The sequence below is a fragment of the Myotis yumanensis genome, unplaced genomic scaffold (genome assembly GCF_028538775.1).
Source record: "Myotis yumanensis isolate MYYU_CA2020_CCGP unplaced genomic scaffold, mMyoYum1.0.hap1 SCAF_5, whole genome shotgun sequence".
Classification (NCBI taxonomy): Eukaryota; Metazoa; Chordata; class Mammalia; order Chiroptera; family Vespertilionidae; genus Myotis; species Myotis yumanensis.
In genome coordinates this window covers 96,655,264-96,672,803 of record NW_027223756.1, presented here as the reverse complement: position 1 = coordinate 96,672,803, position 17,540 = coordinate 96,655,264, and the positions used below count along the sequence as shown (strand labels likewise).

The window sequence follows — 17,540 nt, the reverse complement described above, 5'->3', positions numbered from 1 at the left end:
TTTTTTGATGTTCTGTAGTTTTCTGAGTACAGGTCTTTTACCTCCTTGGTTAAGTTTTTTCCTAAGTATCTTATTTTTTTGTTGCAATGGTAAATGGGATTGTTTGTGTAGTTTCTCTTTCTGAGAACTCATTATTGGTGTATAAAAATGCCATAGATTTCTGGGTGTTAATTTTGTAACCTGCTACCTTGCCGAATTCATATATTAAATCTAGTAGTTTTTTGGTGGAGTCTTTAGAGTTTTCTGTGTACAATATCATGTCATCTGCGAATAATGGAGCTTTACTGCCTCCTTTCCAATTTGGATGCCTTTTATTTCTTCCTCAGGTCTGATCACTGAGACTAGAATTTCCAGTACTATGTTGAATAGAGTGGTGAAGGGAAACGCTTTTAGTTTTTTCCCACTGAGTCTGATGTTGGCTATAGATTTGTCATATATGCCTTTCTTACTTTGAGGTATGATCCCTCTATTCCCACCTTATTGAGAGTTTTATCATATATGGGTACTGGATTTTATCTAATGCATTTTCTGTATCTATTAATATAATCATATGATTTTTATCGTTCATTTTGTTTGTTATATGTCACATTTATTGATTTGTGAATATTGTACCAACCTTTTTATCCCGGAATAAAACCCGTTTGGTCATGGTGTATGATCCGTATAATGTATTGCTGGATTTGATTTGCTAATATTTTGTTGAGGATCTTAACATCTTTGCTTATCAGGGATATTGGCCTATAATTTTCTTTCTTTGTAGTGTCTTTATCTGGCTTTGGAAGTAGGGTAATGCTGGCCTCATGAAAAGTTTTGGAAGTTTTCCCTCCTCTTGAACTTTTTAGAATAGCTTGAGGAGGGTAAGTGTTGGTTTTTCTTTGAATGTTGGGTAAAATTTGCCTGTGAAGCCATCTGGTCCAGGACTTTTGTTTGCTGGGAGTTTTTTAAATTACTACTTCGATTTCATTAGTTGTTACCGGCCTTTCAGTGTTTTCTGATTCTTTCTGATTGAGTTTCGGAAGATCGTATGTTTCTGGGAATTTGTCCAATTTGTTCACATATAGTTGTTCATAGTATTTTCTTCCTATCCTTTGTATTTCTGTGATGTCAGTTGTTACGTCTCCTTTTTCATTTCTGATTTTGTTTCTGTCCTCTCTCTGTTCCTTGATGAGTCTGGCTAACGGTCCATCAATCTTTTTCTTTTTCTTTTTTTTAATCCTCACCCAAGGATATTTTCCCATTGATTTTTTTAGAGAGAGTGGAAGAGAGAGGGAAAGACAGAGAGAAATATCGATGTGAGAGAAACACACTATTGGTTGCCTCCTGCATGTACCCTGACCAGGGCTCAGGCCAGGGAGTATCCTGCAACTGAAGTACAAGCCTTGACCAATATCAAACGCGGGACCCTTTGGTCCCAGGCCAACGCTCTATCCACTAAGCCAAACTGGCTAGGGCAGGTTTATCAATCGTGTTTATCTTTTCAAAAAAACCAGCTGTTGGTTTCATTGATCTTTCTTTCTTTTTTTTCTTTTTTTTGCCTCCGTGTCCTTTATTTCTGCTCTGATCTTTATTATTTCCTTTCTTCTATTTACTCTGGGCTTTGTTATTCTTTTTCTAGTTAGTTTAGGTGCAGGGTTAGATAGTTTGAGGTTTTTCTTGCTTCTTGAGGTAGGCCTGTAATGCTGTGAATATCCTTCTCAGGACTGCTTTTACTATGTCCCATAGATTTTGGATTGTTTTGTGTTCATTTTCGTTTGTTTCTAGGAAGTTCTTTTATTTCTTTCTTGATCTCATTGGTAACCCATTCTGTGTTTAATAACATGCTATTTAGCCTCCATGTGTTTGAATATTTTTGAGTGTTTATATTGTAGTTGATTTCTAGTTTCATGCCATTGTGATCTGAGAAAATGCTTGATGTGATTTCAATCTTCCTTGAATTTATTAAGACTCATTTTGTGTCCTAATATGCGATCTATCTTTGAGAATGTTCCAGGTGCACTTGAAAAGAATGTATATTCTACAGCTTTGGGATGAAATGTCCTGTAAATATCAATTAAATTCATATGATCTAGTATGTCATTTCAGGTCGCTATTTCCTTGTTTATTTTTTGTTTGGAAGATGTATCCAATGTTAACAGTGGGCTATTCAATTCCCCTACTATGACTGCTTTGCCTTCATTCTCTTCCTCATAATACACCAAGAGTTTTTGTTGTTGTTTTTTTATGGTGCTCCTATATTGGGTGCATATATTTTTACCAGTGTTATGTTCTCCTGTCTGATCAATCCCTTTAGTATTATGTAGTGACCTTTGTCTTAAAATCTATTTTGTCAAATATAATATTGTTAACGCAGCTTTTTTGTTTTTTGTTTGTTTCCATTTGCATGGAATATTTTTTTCATCTCTTCACTGTTAGTCTGTTTGAATCTTTTTATGAGGTGGGTCTCTTGAGGACAGCGTTTATATATGTAATGTTTTCTTATCCATTTAGCTGTCATATGTTTTTTGATTGGAGCACTTAATCCATTTACATTTAAGGTTATCATTATTTTTTAATATCTTTATTATTGGGAGTATTACAGATATCCCTCTTTTTCCCCCATTGCCCCTCTCCACTTGGTTCCTGCCCCACCCCAGGCCTTTACCACCCTACTGTCTGTGCCCATAGGTAAGCTCTTTGGTTAATCTCTTTTGCCCCCCCCACACCCTCCTTCCCTCTGAAATTCATCAGTCTGTTTCATGTTTCCATGCCTACTCTATTTTATTCACCAGTTTATCTTGTTCATTAGGTTTCTTGTTCATTATTTTGATTTTTAGATTCAATTGTTGATAGATATGTATTTGTTGCCATTTTATTTTTCATATTTTTTATCTCTTCTTCTTATTATTATTATTACTAGAGGGCCAGTGCACAAATTTGTGCATGGGTGGGGACCGGCCGGCCCGTCCCCAATCGGGGCAGATCAGGGCTGGGCCTGTTGGGAGGAGGAGATGGTGGGAGGTTGGCTGGCCGGCCTGCCTGCCCAATAAGGGCCAGGCTGGTTGAGGGGAGGGGCCGCAGGTGAGTGGCCAGTGGGTCTTGCCCCCGATTGGGGTTAGGGGGCCAATTTGGGGTTGGGCCGGCCATGGGGAGGGGCTGTGGGCAGTGGGCCAGTCAGCTGCGCCCTCGAATAGGGTGGGGGGTGTTGACCGGGGACCAGCAGCCTGGGGGAAGAGCCATGGGTGGTTGGCTAGCTGGCCCTGGCCCTGATGGGGGGAGGGGGTGTGGGAGGTTGGCCAGATGGCCCCGCCCCCTGTTGAGGTTGGGGGGCGATCAGGGTGGTGGGGGCCCATTGGGGGCGTAGCTGGCCAGGGAGAGGGGTTGCAGGAGGTTGGCTGGCCAGCCCTGCCCCCTATTGGGGCAGGGGGTACGATCATGGGCTGGCTGGTGCGGGGAGAGGCTGCGGGCCTATCATGGTGTGGTGGGCTGATCAGGGGTGGGGCTGACCAGGGTGGGGGCGGCATTTGGCCTGTCAACCCCACTCTTGATCGGAGTGGGAGAGTCCAATCAGGGGCAGGCCAGTAGGGGGGAGGGGCTGCGCGGTTGGCTGTGAGGTTGATCTGGCTGGTTCACTGGCCCCAGTGGGCATCATAGCGACCGATTGTTACGGTCATTATGGCCATTACGGTCGCTGGCTTTTTATATATATACTAGAGGCCCGGTGCACAAAAATTTGTGCACTCGGGGGGGAGGGGGAGTCCCTCAGCCCAGCCTGTGCCCTCTCTCAGTCTGGGACCCCTCGGGAAATAACGACCTGCTGGCTTAGGCCTGCTCCCGGGTGGCAGAGGGCAGGCCCAATCCCTAGGTGCAGCCCCTGGTTGGGCTCAGAGCAGGGCCGATTGGGGAGTTGGGGCACCGCCCCCTGTCATGCACAGAGCAGGGCAGATTGGGAGGTTGCTATGCCACCCTCAGTCACGCTCAGAGTAGGGCCGATTTGGGGGTTGGGGCACCGCCCCCTGTCATACTCAAGGCAGGGTCGATGGGGAGGTTGCGGCGCCACCCCCGTCACGCACAGAGCAGGGCCAATCGGGGTTGGGGCGCTGCCCCCTGTCACGCACAGAGCAGGGCCCATCAGGGAAGTTGGAGCTCCGTACCCTGTCACGCGCAGAGCAGGGTCGATCAGGGGGTTGGGGAGCTCCCCCCTGTCACGCACAGAGCAGGACCCATCAGGGGGGTTGGGGAGCTCCCCCCTGTCATGCACAGAGGAGGGCCTATCAGGGGGTTGGGGAGCTCCCCCCTGTCACGCACAGAGTAGGGCCGATAGGGGAATTGGGGCACCGCCCCCTGTCACACACAGAGCAGGGCAGATCAGGGGGTTGGGGCGCCGCCCTCTATCACCCACAGAGTAGGGCCAATCAGGGGGTTGGGGCGCCACCACTCTCACACTCAGGGCAGGGCTGATGGGGAGGTTATGGCTCTACCCCGTCACACAAAGAGCAGGGCCCGTGGGGGAAGGGGGGTTAGGGGGCCGCACCCTGTCACACACAGAGCCGCAGGGCGATCAGGGGGTTGGGGAGCTCCCCCCTATCAGGCACAGAGCAGGGCTGATCAGGGGGTTGGGGCACCTTCCCCTGTCACGAACAGAGCAGGTCAGATAGGGAGGTTGTGGCCCCGCACCCTGTCACTCACAGAGCTGCAGGGCGATCAGGGGGTTTGGTCGCTGCCCCCTGTCACGCTGATCCCGGTGTCAGGAGGCATATTACCCTTTTACTATATAGAATAGAGTCCTGGTGCACGGGTGGGGGCCGGCTGGTTTGCCCTGAAGTGTGTCCTGGATCAGGTTGGGGGTCCCCACTGGGGTGCCTGGCCAGTCTGGGTGAGGGGCTGAGGGCCGTTTTCAGGCTGGCGGGTGACTGAAGCTCCCAACTGCTCCTTTTTTCCTTTTTTTTTTTCTATTCTGAACCAGCTTTAGCTCTGAGGCCTCTGAAAGCAGGTTTCTGGCCTTTACCTTCTGTATTTGATACAATGTTGCAGTCCGGCTGGCTGAAGCCCGGCTGACTGAAAGCCAGTTTCTAGGGTTTTGTTTAGCTTCTATATTTGCAACATAGTTGCTTAGAGTTGCAGCTGAGAGGCCGGCAGACAGGCGGGGAACGTTGGAGTTCGCAGTCACTGGAGCAAGCAAGCCTCCCTATTCGCTTCAGTGCATGGCTGCCGGCCGCCATCTTGGCTGACAGTTAATTTGCATAAGGATATGCTGATTAGCCAATGGGAAGGGTAGCGGTCGTACGCTAATTACCATGTTTCTCTTTTATTCGTGTAGATATAGATTATTATTAAAGAATTTCCTTAAACATTTCATGTAATACTGGTTTGTTGGTGATGAACTCCTTTAGCTTTTCCTTGATTGTGAAGCTATTTATCTAACCCACAATTCTAAATGAGAGCTTTGCTGGGTAGAGTAATCTTGGTTGTAGGTTCTTGCTATTCATCACTTTGAATATTTCTTGCCACTCCCTTCTGGCCTGCATAGTTTCTGTTAAGAAATCAGCTGACAGTCGTATGGGTGCTCCCTTGTAGGTAACTGCTTTTCTCTTGCTGCTTTTAAGATTCTCTCTTTGTCTTTTGCTCTTGGCATTTTAATTATGATGTGTCTTGGTGTGGACCTCTTTGGGTTATTCTTGTTTGGGACTCTTTGTGATTCCTGGATTTGTAAGTCTATTTCTTTCACCAGGTAAGGGAAGGTTTTTGTCATTATTTCTTCAAATAGGTTTTCAATATCTTGCCTTATCTCTTCTTCTTCTGGCACCCTCATAATGTAAATGTTAGTACCCTTGAAGTTCACCCAGAGGTTCCTTACACTATCTTCATATTTTTGGATTCCTTTTACTTTTTGCTCTTCTGATTGGGTGGTTTTTGCTTTCTCACAATCCAAATTGTTTATTTGATTCTTGGAATACTCTCCTCTACTAATGAATTTCTATAAATTATTATTTTTTTCAGTCGGTGTATGATTAATTTCTGCCTGGTCCTCTTTCGTGTCTTTGACATTCTCACTAAGATCCTTGAAAGTCTTGTGAAGATCCTTGAGTAAACTTTTAACCATAGTTTTGAATTTTGTATCCAGTAGTTTGCTTTTTTCCATTTCTTTTATTTGTGACATGTTTTTTTTTGTCTCCACATTTTGGCTCCTTCCCTGTGTTTGTTTCTATGTATTAGGAAGAGCTGCTACGTTTCCTAGAATTGGTAGAGTGGCCTTGTATTATAGGTGTCGTGTAGGGACCAGTGGCTCAGCCTCCTCAGTCACCTGAGGTTGGAACTCTAGGTGTGCCTCTGTGTGGTCTGTGTGCAGTCTTATAGTTGAGCCTCAATTGCTGTTGGTGTCAGTGGAAGGGGTTGACCTCCAGGCCAGTGTGCTTTGAGGACCAGTTGCAACTACAGTGGGAGAGCTGCTGTGGAAACACCCCTATGGAGCAGGACTTGCTTCAGTGGGGCTTTGGTTCTCATTGAGTCTGCCTCTTGAGTGTGTCACTTGGAGATATGTAGAGTTGTAATCTGCTATGATCTAAAGCTGTCCACTGACTGCACTGGCTCTGCCTCCAGGGGGGTGCAAAGTCAACCACTGCCTGGGGCCACCCTGCAGGAGCTATAGAAGGATCTGCACATGGCTGCTATTTTTCTATTTGTATTGGGCTTGGAAGTGCCTAGGCAAGCCCCAGCTGTGAAGCAAGGGAAGGTGGTGCTAGTGCTGGGTCTTGGGCCTTTTATTGATAGGTTTGTGGCATGTTGTCACCAGCTGCAGCTTATTTGAGAGATTTTAGCAAAGTCTGAAACCTGAGCCAGGATAAGTCATTCATATGGAAAAGCTGCTGCAAATAGCTGGGATGGGGCTTCAAATTGGATGGGGTGGAGTCTTAAGGAATCCCCAGGGGATTTATTTGCAGGGTGGGGCAAACAGTGTGCTCCAGACTGATGGAGACTCAGCTATAGCTGCCAGTCAGCCCTGCAACAAGGGAGGTCCCAGCACAGGAATAATGACCCCTGTGAGCACCCCTGTGTGGGAGATAGCCGCCCCCGAGTTCCTACCCTGATGCCAAACAATCTAGTTTCTCCCCATATGTGTCTGAGTTTCCAATAGCCACTGTTGCTGGAAGTCTGAGTAACTTTGTGCATCGGCCCTTTAAATGGAACACCTGGGTCTCCAACAGCCTCTTTGTCACTCAGCCACAATACCCACTCATTTTACAGCCCCTAGTTGCGGAACTTCACTGGACCCTTGGGCTGGGGAGCTGGGGTGGAGCTGGGACCCCTTGCTCATCACGGGCAGCCTCCGCAGAGATGATCTCCCTCCCAGTTAATAAAATGGCACACATGGATGTCGGACCAGCCCAGTCCATGCCTCTGCCCCTCCTATCAGTCTGAATGTACTTATTTCTTTACTTCTCTAGTTGTAGGACTTCCATTCAGCCAGCTTTCAGGTGGTTCTGAATGATGGATTGTTCTGTATTTTAGTTGTAATTTTGATGTGGTTGTGAGAGGCGGCGAATACAGGCATTTACCCATGCCGCCATCTTGGTTCCTCCCTAGGTTATTATTGACAGGTACTTATTCATTGCCATTTTTTTTTCTTTTTATCTATATTCTTCTTTCTATTTCGTTTTCTTCTTAACTCCCTTTAACATTTTTTTCAATGCTGGATTGGTGGTAATGTACTCCTTTATTCTTTTTTTGGGGGGGGGGGGGGGGGAGATTTGGAAAGCTCTTTATTTGCCTTCAATTTTAAATGATAGCCTTGTTGGATAGAGTAGTCTTGATTTCAAGTGCTTTTCATTACTTTGAATGCTTCATGTCAATCCCTTTGGCCTGAAGTGTTTCTGTTCAGAAATCACCTTACATTCTAATGGGTACTCCCTGATAGGTAACTTTCTGTCTCTGTCTTGCTGCCTTTGAGATTCTTTCTTTGTCTTTAATGTTTGTCATTTTGATTATTATGTGTCTTGGAGTGAGTCTCCTTGGGTTCATCTTGATTGGAACTCTCTGTGCTTCCTGAACTTGTGTGACTTTTTCGTTAACCAGGTTAAGAAAGTTTTCTGTCATTATTTCTTTAAATAGGTTCTCTGTTCCTTGCTCACTTTCTTCTCCTCCTGGTACCCCTGTGATGTGGATGTTGTTATCTTTTATGTTGTCCCAAAGTTCTCTTAAACTATACTCCTGCTTTTTCATCGTTTTGCCTTTTTGCTGCTCTAATTGTGTATGTTTTTTCTACCTTGTCTTCTAAATCACCGATTCGATCTTCTGCCTCATTCAATCTACTTTTGATTCCTCCCAGTATATTCTCTATGTCAGATATGCTATTCTTCATATCTAACTGGTTTATATTCATGGTTTGTATTCCTTGTTTCATGTCTTGTAGTTCCCACTAAGTTCCTTGTAATTCTTACTAAGTTCCTTGAGCATCCTTATAAACGTTACTTTGTACTCTATGTCTCATAAAGTACTTACCTCCATTTCATTTAGCTCTTTTTCTGTAGTTTTTTCCTGTTCTTTTCATTTGGGTTCTGTTTCTTTGTTTCCCCATTTTGGCTATCTCATATTGTTTGTTTCTATGTATTATATAGATCTGCTGTGATTCTCAGTCTTTGTGGAGTGGCCTTATTTTAGTAGGTGTCCTCTGGGACTCAGTGGCACAGTCTCCTTGATGTCCTGTGCTGCATGCTCTAGCAATGCCCTGGTGTGGGTTATGTGGGCCCTCCTATTGTAATTGGGTCTTGATTGCTGTTGGCCCATTCATGGGTGGGATCAACTCAGGCTGGCTGACCTTGAAGCTCAACTTGGACCATGTTATGCAAGCTGTTGGACAGGTGCAATCTTGATGTGGCTTCTGTGGTCCTTGATTAAAAGTTTCCTCTTCCAATAGTCTCCAGTTAGTAATTCAGGGTGAATGTTCCCCAATTTTGCATTCACTTCAAGTTTGGTTCTGGGAGGCATTTTGAGCAAGATCCACCTACTTCGCCACCATCTTGAACCTCCTGCATATATCCTGTCCACAGATTATTTTAAAGCAATTCATTATTTCACCTCTCAATATTTATCTCTCTTATAGTTAAGGACCATTTTAAAACATAATTTAATACCATTTTCATACTTTTAAAAACAACTGTAATAACCTAACTTCTTTCCTCAAAAGCCATTGCCCCTTGCTGTAGTAAGGCAGTACAACTCTTACAGATGAAGTGCTGGTTTACATAGCACCTAAGTACCTGTGTTGGTGACTTACTTTACCATTTGATGAACAGAGGGTGAAATACTTTCTGTGGTTGAAGACAGAAAACTTCACTGAATTTCTTATGTATTTGTTTCTTTGTGAGATTTCATAGTACAGCTTGAGTATGGAGCGATTCTTACATATTTACAGTCTGTTTTACCTGGGAACATTACATAGAGAACCAGACACATTTATTTTCAGGTATCAGCTTCCCGTCTTGTTATATTTTTAAGTACCAAAAAATCCACTTATGCTTTAGTTATTTTGGCCCTTCTAGGTGCTCATTACATTATCAGTCAGTTTGAGCTCTGTATTACCTTGTATTAATGTGCAGGTGTAGATGGGAATGTGCATACATTTATCAATTATCTATGGTTTTAAGTAATCTGTAGCTTATCATACTTTTACTAGAACTGACTATAGGGTAAATAAAATTGCACTTATGAAACTAGGATTTTTCTTGTTAGGAATGGCTATAACATAACTTGATCAGTCTTAGGGTTTTAGATTTCTTCACTGTTCTACCTATAACAACTACAATTATCATTGATATAGTACCTTATTAAATATATTTAGGTATTTTATTGTTGACAGTATTACAGATGTCTCCTGTTTTCCTTAACCAATTTTAAAAATTTTAAAATTCTACTTTGATGGTCATAATTTTGTGAAGGTCTAATGTTAATGTCACCCTTATAAACAGCTTACTAACTTACCTAGTAGTTGTCAAAGTTCAGATCTGATGGCACTGAACCCTTTGAAATAAATTGACATAATTTAAAATTCTAACATCCATTTTCTAGCTTTTTACTCTGTATTTTACACTGTGCTTTGAGTGTTTATGCTTGGCAATGTTGTGTAGCAAGGTTGGTTAAAAAAGACCCAATTTACAACTTGTTACTGATTTTAGTATTCTGACCTTTGAAATGATATTAGTAATAGCATGATTGAACATCTAGAATATCATTGATTAATTGCTACTGTAATAAGGAAGAAAAAAATCCATACCCCTAATAAGTTTATGCTTTCCTTATCCATACATTTTTACTGTCATTTGTCATTCCCAGGGCTGTTTATAAAAATAGAAATAGGTATATCAGAGTTCTTACTCCCCAACTTCATCTAAACTCTTAAGTTTCATGGAAGGTGGCCATGCTGTTGTTAACTTGACTTTTGTTAATAATTATTTTTAACACAGTTCTCAGTTTGTATTAATTTCAATTAGAAAAGTCTTTATTGTGAACAGAAAATAATTGTTAGTATAAAGTGAGCTTTTCTTCCCCTTTTTCTGTTTTTTCTTTTACTGTGCCAAGATAAAAATTTTGAGACATTCTAAATTAAAATCATAGTGACTGGAGAGTGAGAGAAAGAGACAGAGCAATTAGCCTGTTGATAGCTATTAATAGCTCTGGTGAAAGACTGCTTACATTCCTGTATATCTGTTAGAATTTAGGATTAATTTCCAGTGGCTATTTCTGAGATTATCCAAAAGAGAGAATAGCCAGGCACCATAGAACCCCAGGGGCCTCCCCTGTTTATTTACACATGAACTCTCTAATCTACTCCCCACTGCTAATCTATAGGAGCAGACTTTTTTTTTCCACTCTGCTGCCTATCCCAGAACTAGCCCTGCTTCACCTCCTCCCACCCCCTTTGTCTGTTGCTAATGTAAATCCTTTCAGAAAGGCTTATATCCCCCTTCCTTGCTCCCCCGCCCTCCTCCCCTTACTTTATGTATAAAAACACTTGCAAGCCCTAGCCGATTTGGCTCAATGGATAAATCATCAGCCTGTGGACTGAGGGGTCCCGGGTTCGATTCCGGTCAAGGGCACATGCCCGGATTGCAGGCTTGATCTCCAGTAGTGGGCGTGCAAGAAACAGCCAATCAATGATTCTCTCTCATCATTGATGTTTCTACCTCTCCCTTCCTCTCTGAAATCAATAAAAATATATATAAAAAATAAATTTTAAAAATAAATAAAAAGACTTGCAAAACTCCAGGACAATGCACAGTCCTGTCTTTCCTACGTAACCTTGCTATTAGTGGTTTAGTAGACTCTATGCCCCAAGATTAGTCTCTTGGGGGTTTTTTTTGTTTTGGTTTGGTTTTTGTTTGTTTGGGTTTTTTTAGTAATGGCCTAATATACCCTTAAAAAAAAAAAAAAGACTTTCAGGCCCTGGCCAGTGTGACTTAATTGGTGGGAATGTCATCCTGTTCACTAGGAGGTGGTGGTTTTGATCCCTGGTTGCCATGTGCAGGGTCACCGATTTGATGTTTCTTTCTCACATCAATGGTTTTTTTCCTCTCTCTCTCCCTTCCTCTCTTTAAATCAATAAAAATTATAATAATAAAATTAAAAGACTTTAAGCCATGGAAGTTAAATATTTTTTGTTTAACAACTGTTTGAGCCAATTTTTTCTTTTCCAAACAAAATTCTGAATCTTAATCTTTTCTTTGCCAGTGTGCAAATCTCCAGGGAGTCAAGATGCTCTGTTCTAATGCAGAAGGCGCATCCCTGAAACTGTGTAATTTTGAAGATCCTTCTGGTATTAAAGCCAATTTAGAAGGTGAGATTCTGTCTATAATTACCTTTTCTACGGGGAAAACATACCATTAAGTAAAAAGCCCAGCAAAGTAATTGTTACAGGTAAATCATAACCATAGCTGGGTAGATTTCCTCTGTCACCGTGCTTGGAGAATTTGCACAGGAATCAGTCATATCTTGGTCTGAGTCGTAGGCTAACCAACATTGAGAACTCTGGGAGATCCATTCTCTGACATTTAATGAGGCCTCAGTCGGAGAATTACATATCAACACCTTAAACTTTCAAACAGAGCAGCGTATTCTTATGCTGACCAAAATTAAGAATTTCAGTTTGCACAAAGCCAGGCAGTTTTTGTCATTTTTTAAATTTAATTTTTTGTTTATGAATTTCTTATTGCTCTCTTGTATCTGTGCACTGGTCACTTTGTTTACTTGTGTATTTAGAAAGCATAGTACTCTTCTCCCTTGTCAGAAACTTACGGAGGCATATTATAAAAGTGCTAATTATCCTAAGACCGAATTGAATTGCTCCCTCAAAAATATAGACTAAAACATTCTTAAGTCATAGTATGAGCTAACACATCATTAACAGTGAACTCTATATATGTAAGTTGATTGAGGCACTGAGATTTATAGTTCAGAATCATTTTCAAAAGTTAGAGGACCTTGTCATCATTCTTCTCCATTTAAGTCTTAAAGTGGTTTCATTGAAGGTGGGTGACTATAAATATTTTCAAGTTCAACTAATCCCCAAATATGTTCACTCTAGGTGCTAATCTAAAAGGTGTGGATATGGAAGGAAGTCAAATGACAGGCATTAACCTGAGAGTCGCTACCTTAAAAAATGCAAAGTTGAAGAATTGTAACCTCAGAGGAGCAACTCTGGCAGGAACTGATTTAGAGGTGAGTCACCAATTTTTAAAGAGTTTCTGTTAGCATTGGCCAGGTGGCTCAGCTGCTTGGAGCTTCCTCCCATACACTAAAAGGTTGCATATTCCATTCCCAGTCAGGGCACATACCACATTCCTAGGTTATAGGTTCGATTCCTATTCAGATACTTAAGGGAGGCAACCATTCGATATTTCTCTCTCATGTTGATGTTTCTCTCTCTCTCTCTCTGTCTCCCCCTTCCTTTCTCTCTAAAAATCAGTAAGAATATCCTCAGGTGAGGATTGGGGGGGGGGTGGGGGGGGAGTTTTTGTTAATCTAAAATCACTGAGTACCTCATACAAAATTTATTGAAATCATAAAGTAGTTGCCTGGCCCTGGTGGGATACCTCAGTTGGTTAGAGCATTCGATACACCAGGGTTGCAGGTTTGATTCCCAGGGCACATACAAGATCTCTCTCTCTCTCTCTCTCTGTCTCTCTCTCTCTCTCTCTCTCTCTCTCTCTCCCTTTCTCCCTTTCTCCCCCTCCCCCTTCCTCTCTCTCTCTAACATCAATCAATCAATAAAGTAGTTGGCTGGTAAGAACTTTGGGGTAACAGCCAGAACAGCTGGAGGGATGTGTTTCCTTTCAAGTGCTTATTAAAACAAACCTGAATTCCAGAGCCGGATCAGTGCCTAAGTCAGAGATGCCAGTTTCAGATGGGAAGATTCATTTGACATTCTAAGTTCATTTCATTTCTCGCTTTTCCTTGAGTTTTTCTCATGTAGATAAGTTTGATGAGTGCTTTATTGACCTGATTTATCGTTTTTCTTGTTTCAATTCCAAACAATTAAATGGAGCCAGATTATTCCTTGAACTACTTGAGAAATTTAAACAATATCCAGGTTTGAAATCAGGTTGGGGAAAGCCTATTCTAAATTGGCATCATATTCTTTTTAATTCTCAGCGTGAGATTTTAATTCAGCTTTCTCATGAGCACTGTTTTCTATATTTTGTCTTGATTTGCCAGTTTTGCCAGCTGGCTCAGTAGCTGTGGATAGGCCTGCCTTGGCGCTGTCCAGTAGCACTTCCTGCAGTGCTGGGCATGCTCTGTGTCTGTTCAGTGCAGTAGCCATCAGCCCACATGGCTGTTGAACACTGCAAATGTGGGAAGTGTAAGTGGGAAATGAATTCTTAAGTTTAATTTCAATTCATTTCAATGTAAAGGGGCACATTTGGCTGCTGCCATCATATTAGACAGCCTTATACAAGAAAATCTGGCATAGATTGGATTGTAGAGAACAGTACATCAAAATTTGCTGTTGATTTTTTTTAAATGTTTTGCCTTGTTCTCTTAATACTAAGCAGCAGAATAGCAGATCCTATTAAACTTAAAGGCAAAAGTGCCAGCCTACAGCTGAAGATATAAATTAGTTAAGCACCATTACTTAATTTTTTATTATTTGTTACCATCACCTAAGATGATGACTTTTTTCCTTGATTTTAGATGCCATGTAGTCAATGGTTAAACAGCAAAAGCCGCCTTCTGTCCCAAGTGATTGTAAAGATTAAGGGTTGACTCCTGGGGGTCAGCAGCTGACATTCTGTCCTAAAAGGTTCTGTGCCGTCACCCTTCTCTAACTATGGTCCCCACCGTCCCCAGGGACTTATTCAGAATCTCTTGTCTCATCTGTCACACTATTATCACAAGAGAAATTTAAAAGCAGTTTGCAATGATGGTAGTAGTTACACTGTTGTATAGGTTTATTAAAACTAATTGAATTGTGCACATAATTTTGGGGTTAAAAAACGCAGTTCCTTGCTATAAAAATATTAGGGTTGAGGAATGGAATTTAATTATTAAGTAAAATCTGTTTCTCTCAGATTTTTCAAAATAGTGTCTCAATTCTCCCCCCACCCCCTTTCATTGTTGTTGTTCTTAGATTGTGGTAAAATTGTTTAGATAATATTTACTACATTTGAGTCCAATTTTAAATGATTTTAAATGACTGATTGTAAAATACATGATCACATGGGACGTTTCCTTGTTAACGTCTGTGGGGGGGGAGGGGGGGGGAGTGAGCCGGAGCATCAACTAGAGAGGAAAAATGGAAATATCAGAACATCTGACTTTTAAAACCACAATTTTCCAGAAATAACTAAGTTTTATTATATAGCAACCTTTTCCTAACATGCCTAGGAATCATTTTTGGGCAGGAATAGGTAAAACCTTAAATCTCTGTATTAGTTACACAGGTATTGTTTTTGTCTTACAGAACTGCGACTTGTCTGGGTGTGACCTTCAAGAAGCCAACCTGAGAGGTTCCAACGTTAAGGGAGCTATATTTGAAGAGATGCTGACACCACTCCATATGTCACAAAGTGTCAGATGAGAATTTAGGGCTGGAGGAAGATGCTCAAAATGAAAATGTTTTCATTATCACTTTTATTTCTCCACTCAGTTGTCTAGAAGACATAACACTGTAAGGAAATTAAAAAGACAAAACCATTTAGAGGATTATGCTTGTTCTCAGTGGCGCATAAGGGGAAAAGTGGCTTTTCCCCACATTCTGGTTTCACCAGAGAAGCACTCATTTACCAGCTGTAGGGAGGCTAGGTTAGATTGCTGCCTTTAGAGTGGAGTGGGGGGTTCGCCTGGCTTTATGACCGGGAATGGTATCTATCATATTTGCTTTAAATAGGCATGATGTGGAATTACCATCTTGGTTTGAAATGCATTTGAGGATTTTCATTTATGAGAAGCACAACCTATGAAATGTTATTTATTGAGTCTCTAGATGCATATGGATATTTAAATTGTTAAACTTCATGAAAATTGCAAGAGGTTGTTCAGGTTATAAAAAGCTTTAGGACTGCCTCCCTTTACCTGTCACACCGTGTGAATATGGTGAGATCAGACTCCCAAAGGCTCTCTTTTAAGGTTCATTTTAATAATGGTTATTTTTTTAGAACAAAATAGTAGCTGAATTAAAGAAATCCTCCATTCTTACTGGGTGAGATAAGAGTTGAAAGAAAGACATCATTGTACATCATTGTCAGCTGAAGTCACAGTGGAACTCTGTAGTAACAACCTATAGGAACAACTTCTAAAGGAGCACTCTTCAGAATTTCAATCTAAGCAAGTTCCACTCAATGCAGATCAGGCAATCTTTTATTTACACTACCAGCCTAGTTTCCTCCTGTACAGTCAAAACAAACATAGGAAGATACTTCAAAACCAAAAAACCAAGGTGTGTTACTAATATTTAATTCAGTGGCCAAATAGTTTAAACAGGGCCAGCTTAGAACTAGATACTAAGTCTCAGTCCACTGCAATCAAACGCTGTAAAATATGAATGGGTATTGCAAAGTCATCTTTTAGATAGCTAGAATTGCAGCTAAAACCATACAGTGGAGAATGGGGGATTTTAAACTGACTGTTCGATTATAGCCACCAAAAAAACTTAAAAACATTTGGCTGGTCCAAAATGTAATACCAGTCAGTCAGCACCTGTGGTTCTTTAACTTATATTTTCTCGTTTGGTTTTGTTTTAATAATTTTAGCCTCGTTTTCTTGAGTCATTATCTCTCTGCAGCAGCAGAGACGGGGCCTGTACTTCCTCACCAGTAAACGGTGTCCTTACATCTGCCCCAAGAGCAGGAATAGTGCTGTATCCAAATGGATTCCGAATTCTCCAGACTCATCAGTTGAGGCAATGAATTATTAAAACCCACTTTGTATCCTTTGGGAGGATGACATGTCTTGAATATTTACGTAGCTTATTCTTCTATATATACATATGCAAAGCTTTCCTTACAGTAAAGGATATACACATAGTGGGAGGAAATCAGGCCTTTACAGGTAAAGGAAAGCAACTTCAGAAATGAATTATTTTCTTTGCTTTATTATTTTTACCAAGACAGAGAAGTATTGTATTGAGAGATATCTATTTTCATAATCAATATGTGCCTAAATTATATTTAAACCATTTCACTCTGTAGTATATTTTCAACAATTATAGAAAATGTGGTTCATCTACTTAAGGGTACCTCTGTAGACATAACCTGACAGTGCAGAAGAATCTGAAAGATGAAACATGATAGTCTTAGGAACTACAGAGTTCGGGTCTGATGTATACGGCATTAATAAACAATGTGAAATGTTGAAAGGAGTTCCTTGTCTGGCTTTTGAATAGCAACACTTCCTAATTTTTGCTCATATTTCTTCAGTATGTATTGATGACTAACCTGAGGGTCTGGGTGGAAAAAGAAATACAGCATAACGCTTACTATGGGCTAGTTTTGTTTTGTTTTGTTTTTTTAATTGATTTGAGATAGAGAGAAACATCTATTCATTCCACTTATTTATGTATTCACTGATTTATTCTTGTATGTGCCCTGACTGGGCACCCCCAACCTTGGGGTATTGGAATGACGCTCTAACCAACTGAGCTACCCAACCAGGTAGCTCATTAACTTATTGGCCCTGGCTGGTTAGAGCAGTGATGCGCGAACCTATGACGTGTGTCAAAGGTGACACGCGAACTCATTTTTTTTGGTTGATTTTTCTTTGTTAAATGGCATTTAAATATATAAAATAAATATCAAAAATATGTCTTTGTTCTACTACGGTTGCAAATATCAAAAAATTTCTATATGTGACACGGCATCAGAGTTAAGTTAGGGTTTTTCAAAATGCTGACACGCTGAGCTCAAAAGGTTCGCCATCACTGGGTTAGAGCATAGGCCAATCTATGTGGCTCTCTCATATCAATGTTTCTCTCTCTTCCCACCCTCCCCTCCCCACCCGCTTCCATGCTCTCTACAAATCAATGGAAAAATATCCTCCAGTGAGAATTAACAAAAAAAGAAGAAAGGGCCATTAAA

General features: G+C 41.4%; 1 protein-coding gene across 1 annotated transcript in view; it reads left to right on the top strand.

The window, feature by feature from the left end:
* Positions 1-16,825, top strand: part of KCTD9 (potassium channel tetramerization domain containing 9) — a 43,582-nt gene extending 26,757 nt beyond the window's left edge. Inside the window, exons 10-12 of the mRNA XM_070416614.1 lie at positions 11,701-11,806; positions 12,554-12,687; positions 14,930-16,825. Of these exons, the coding sequence (XP_070272715.1) occupies positions 11,701-11,806; positions 12,554-12,687; positions 14,930-15,046 (357 nt within the window). The 3' untranslated portion in view covers positions 15,047-16,825. The remainder of the gene's footprint in view (positions 1-11,700; positions 11,807-12,553; positions 12,688-14,929) is intronic.
* The last annotated feature ends 715 nt before the right edge of the window (positions 16,826-17,540 follow it).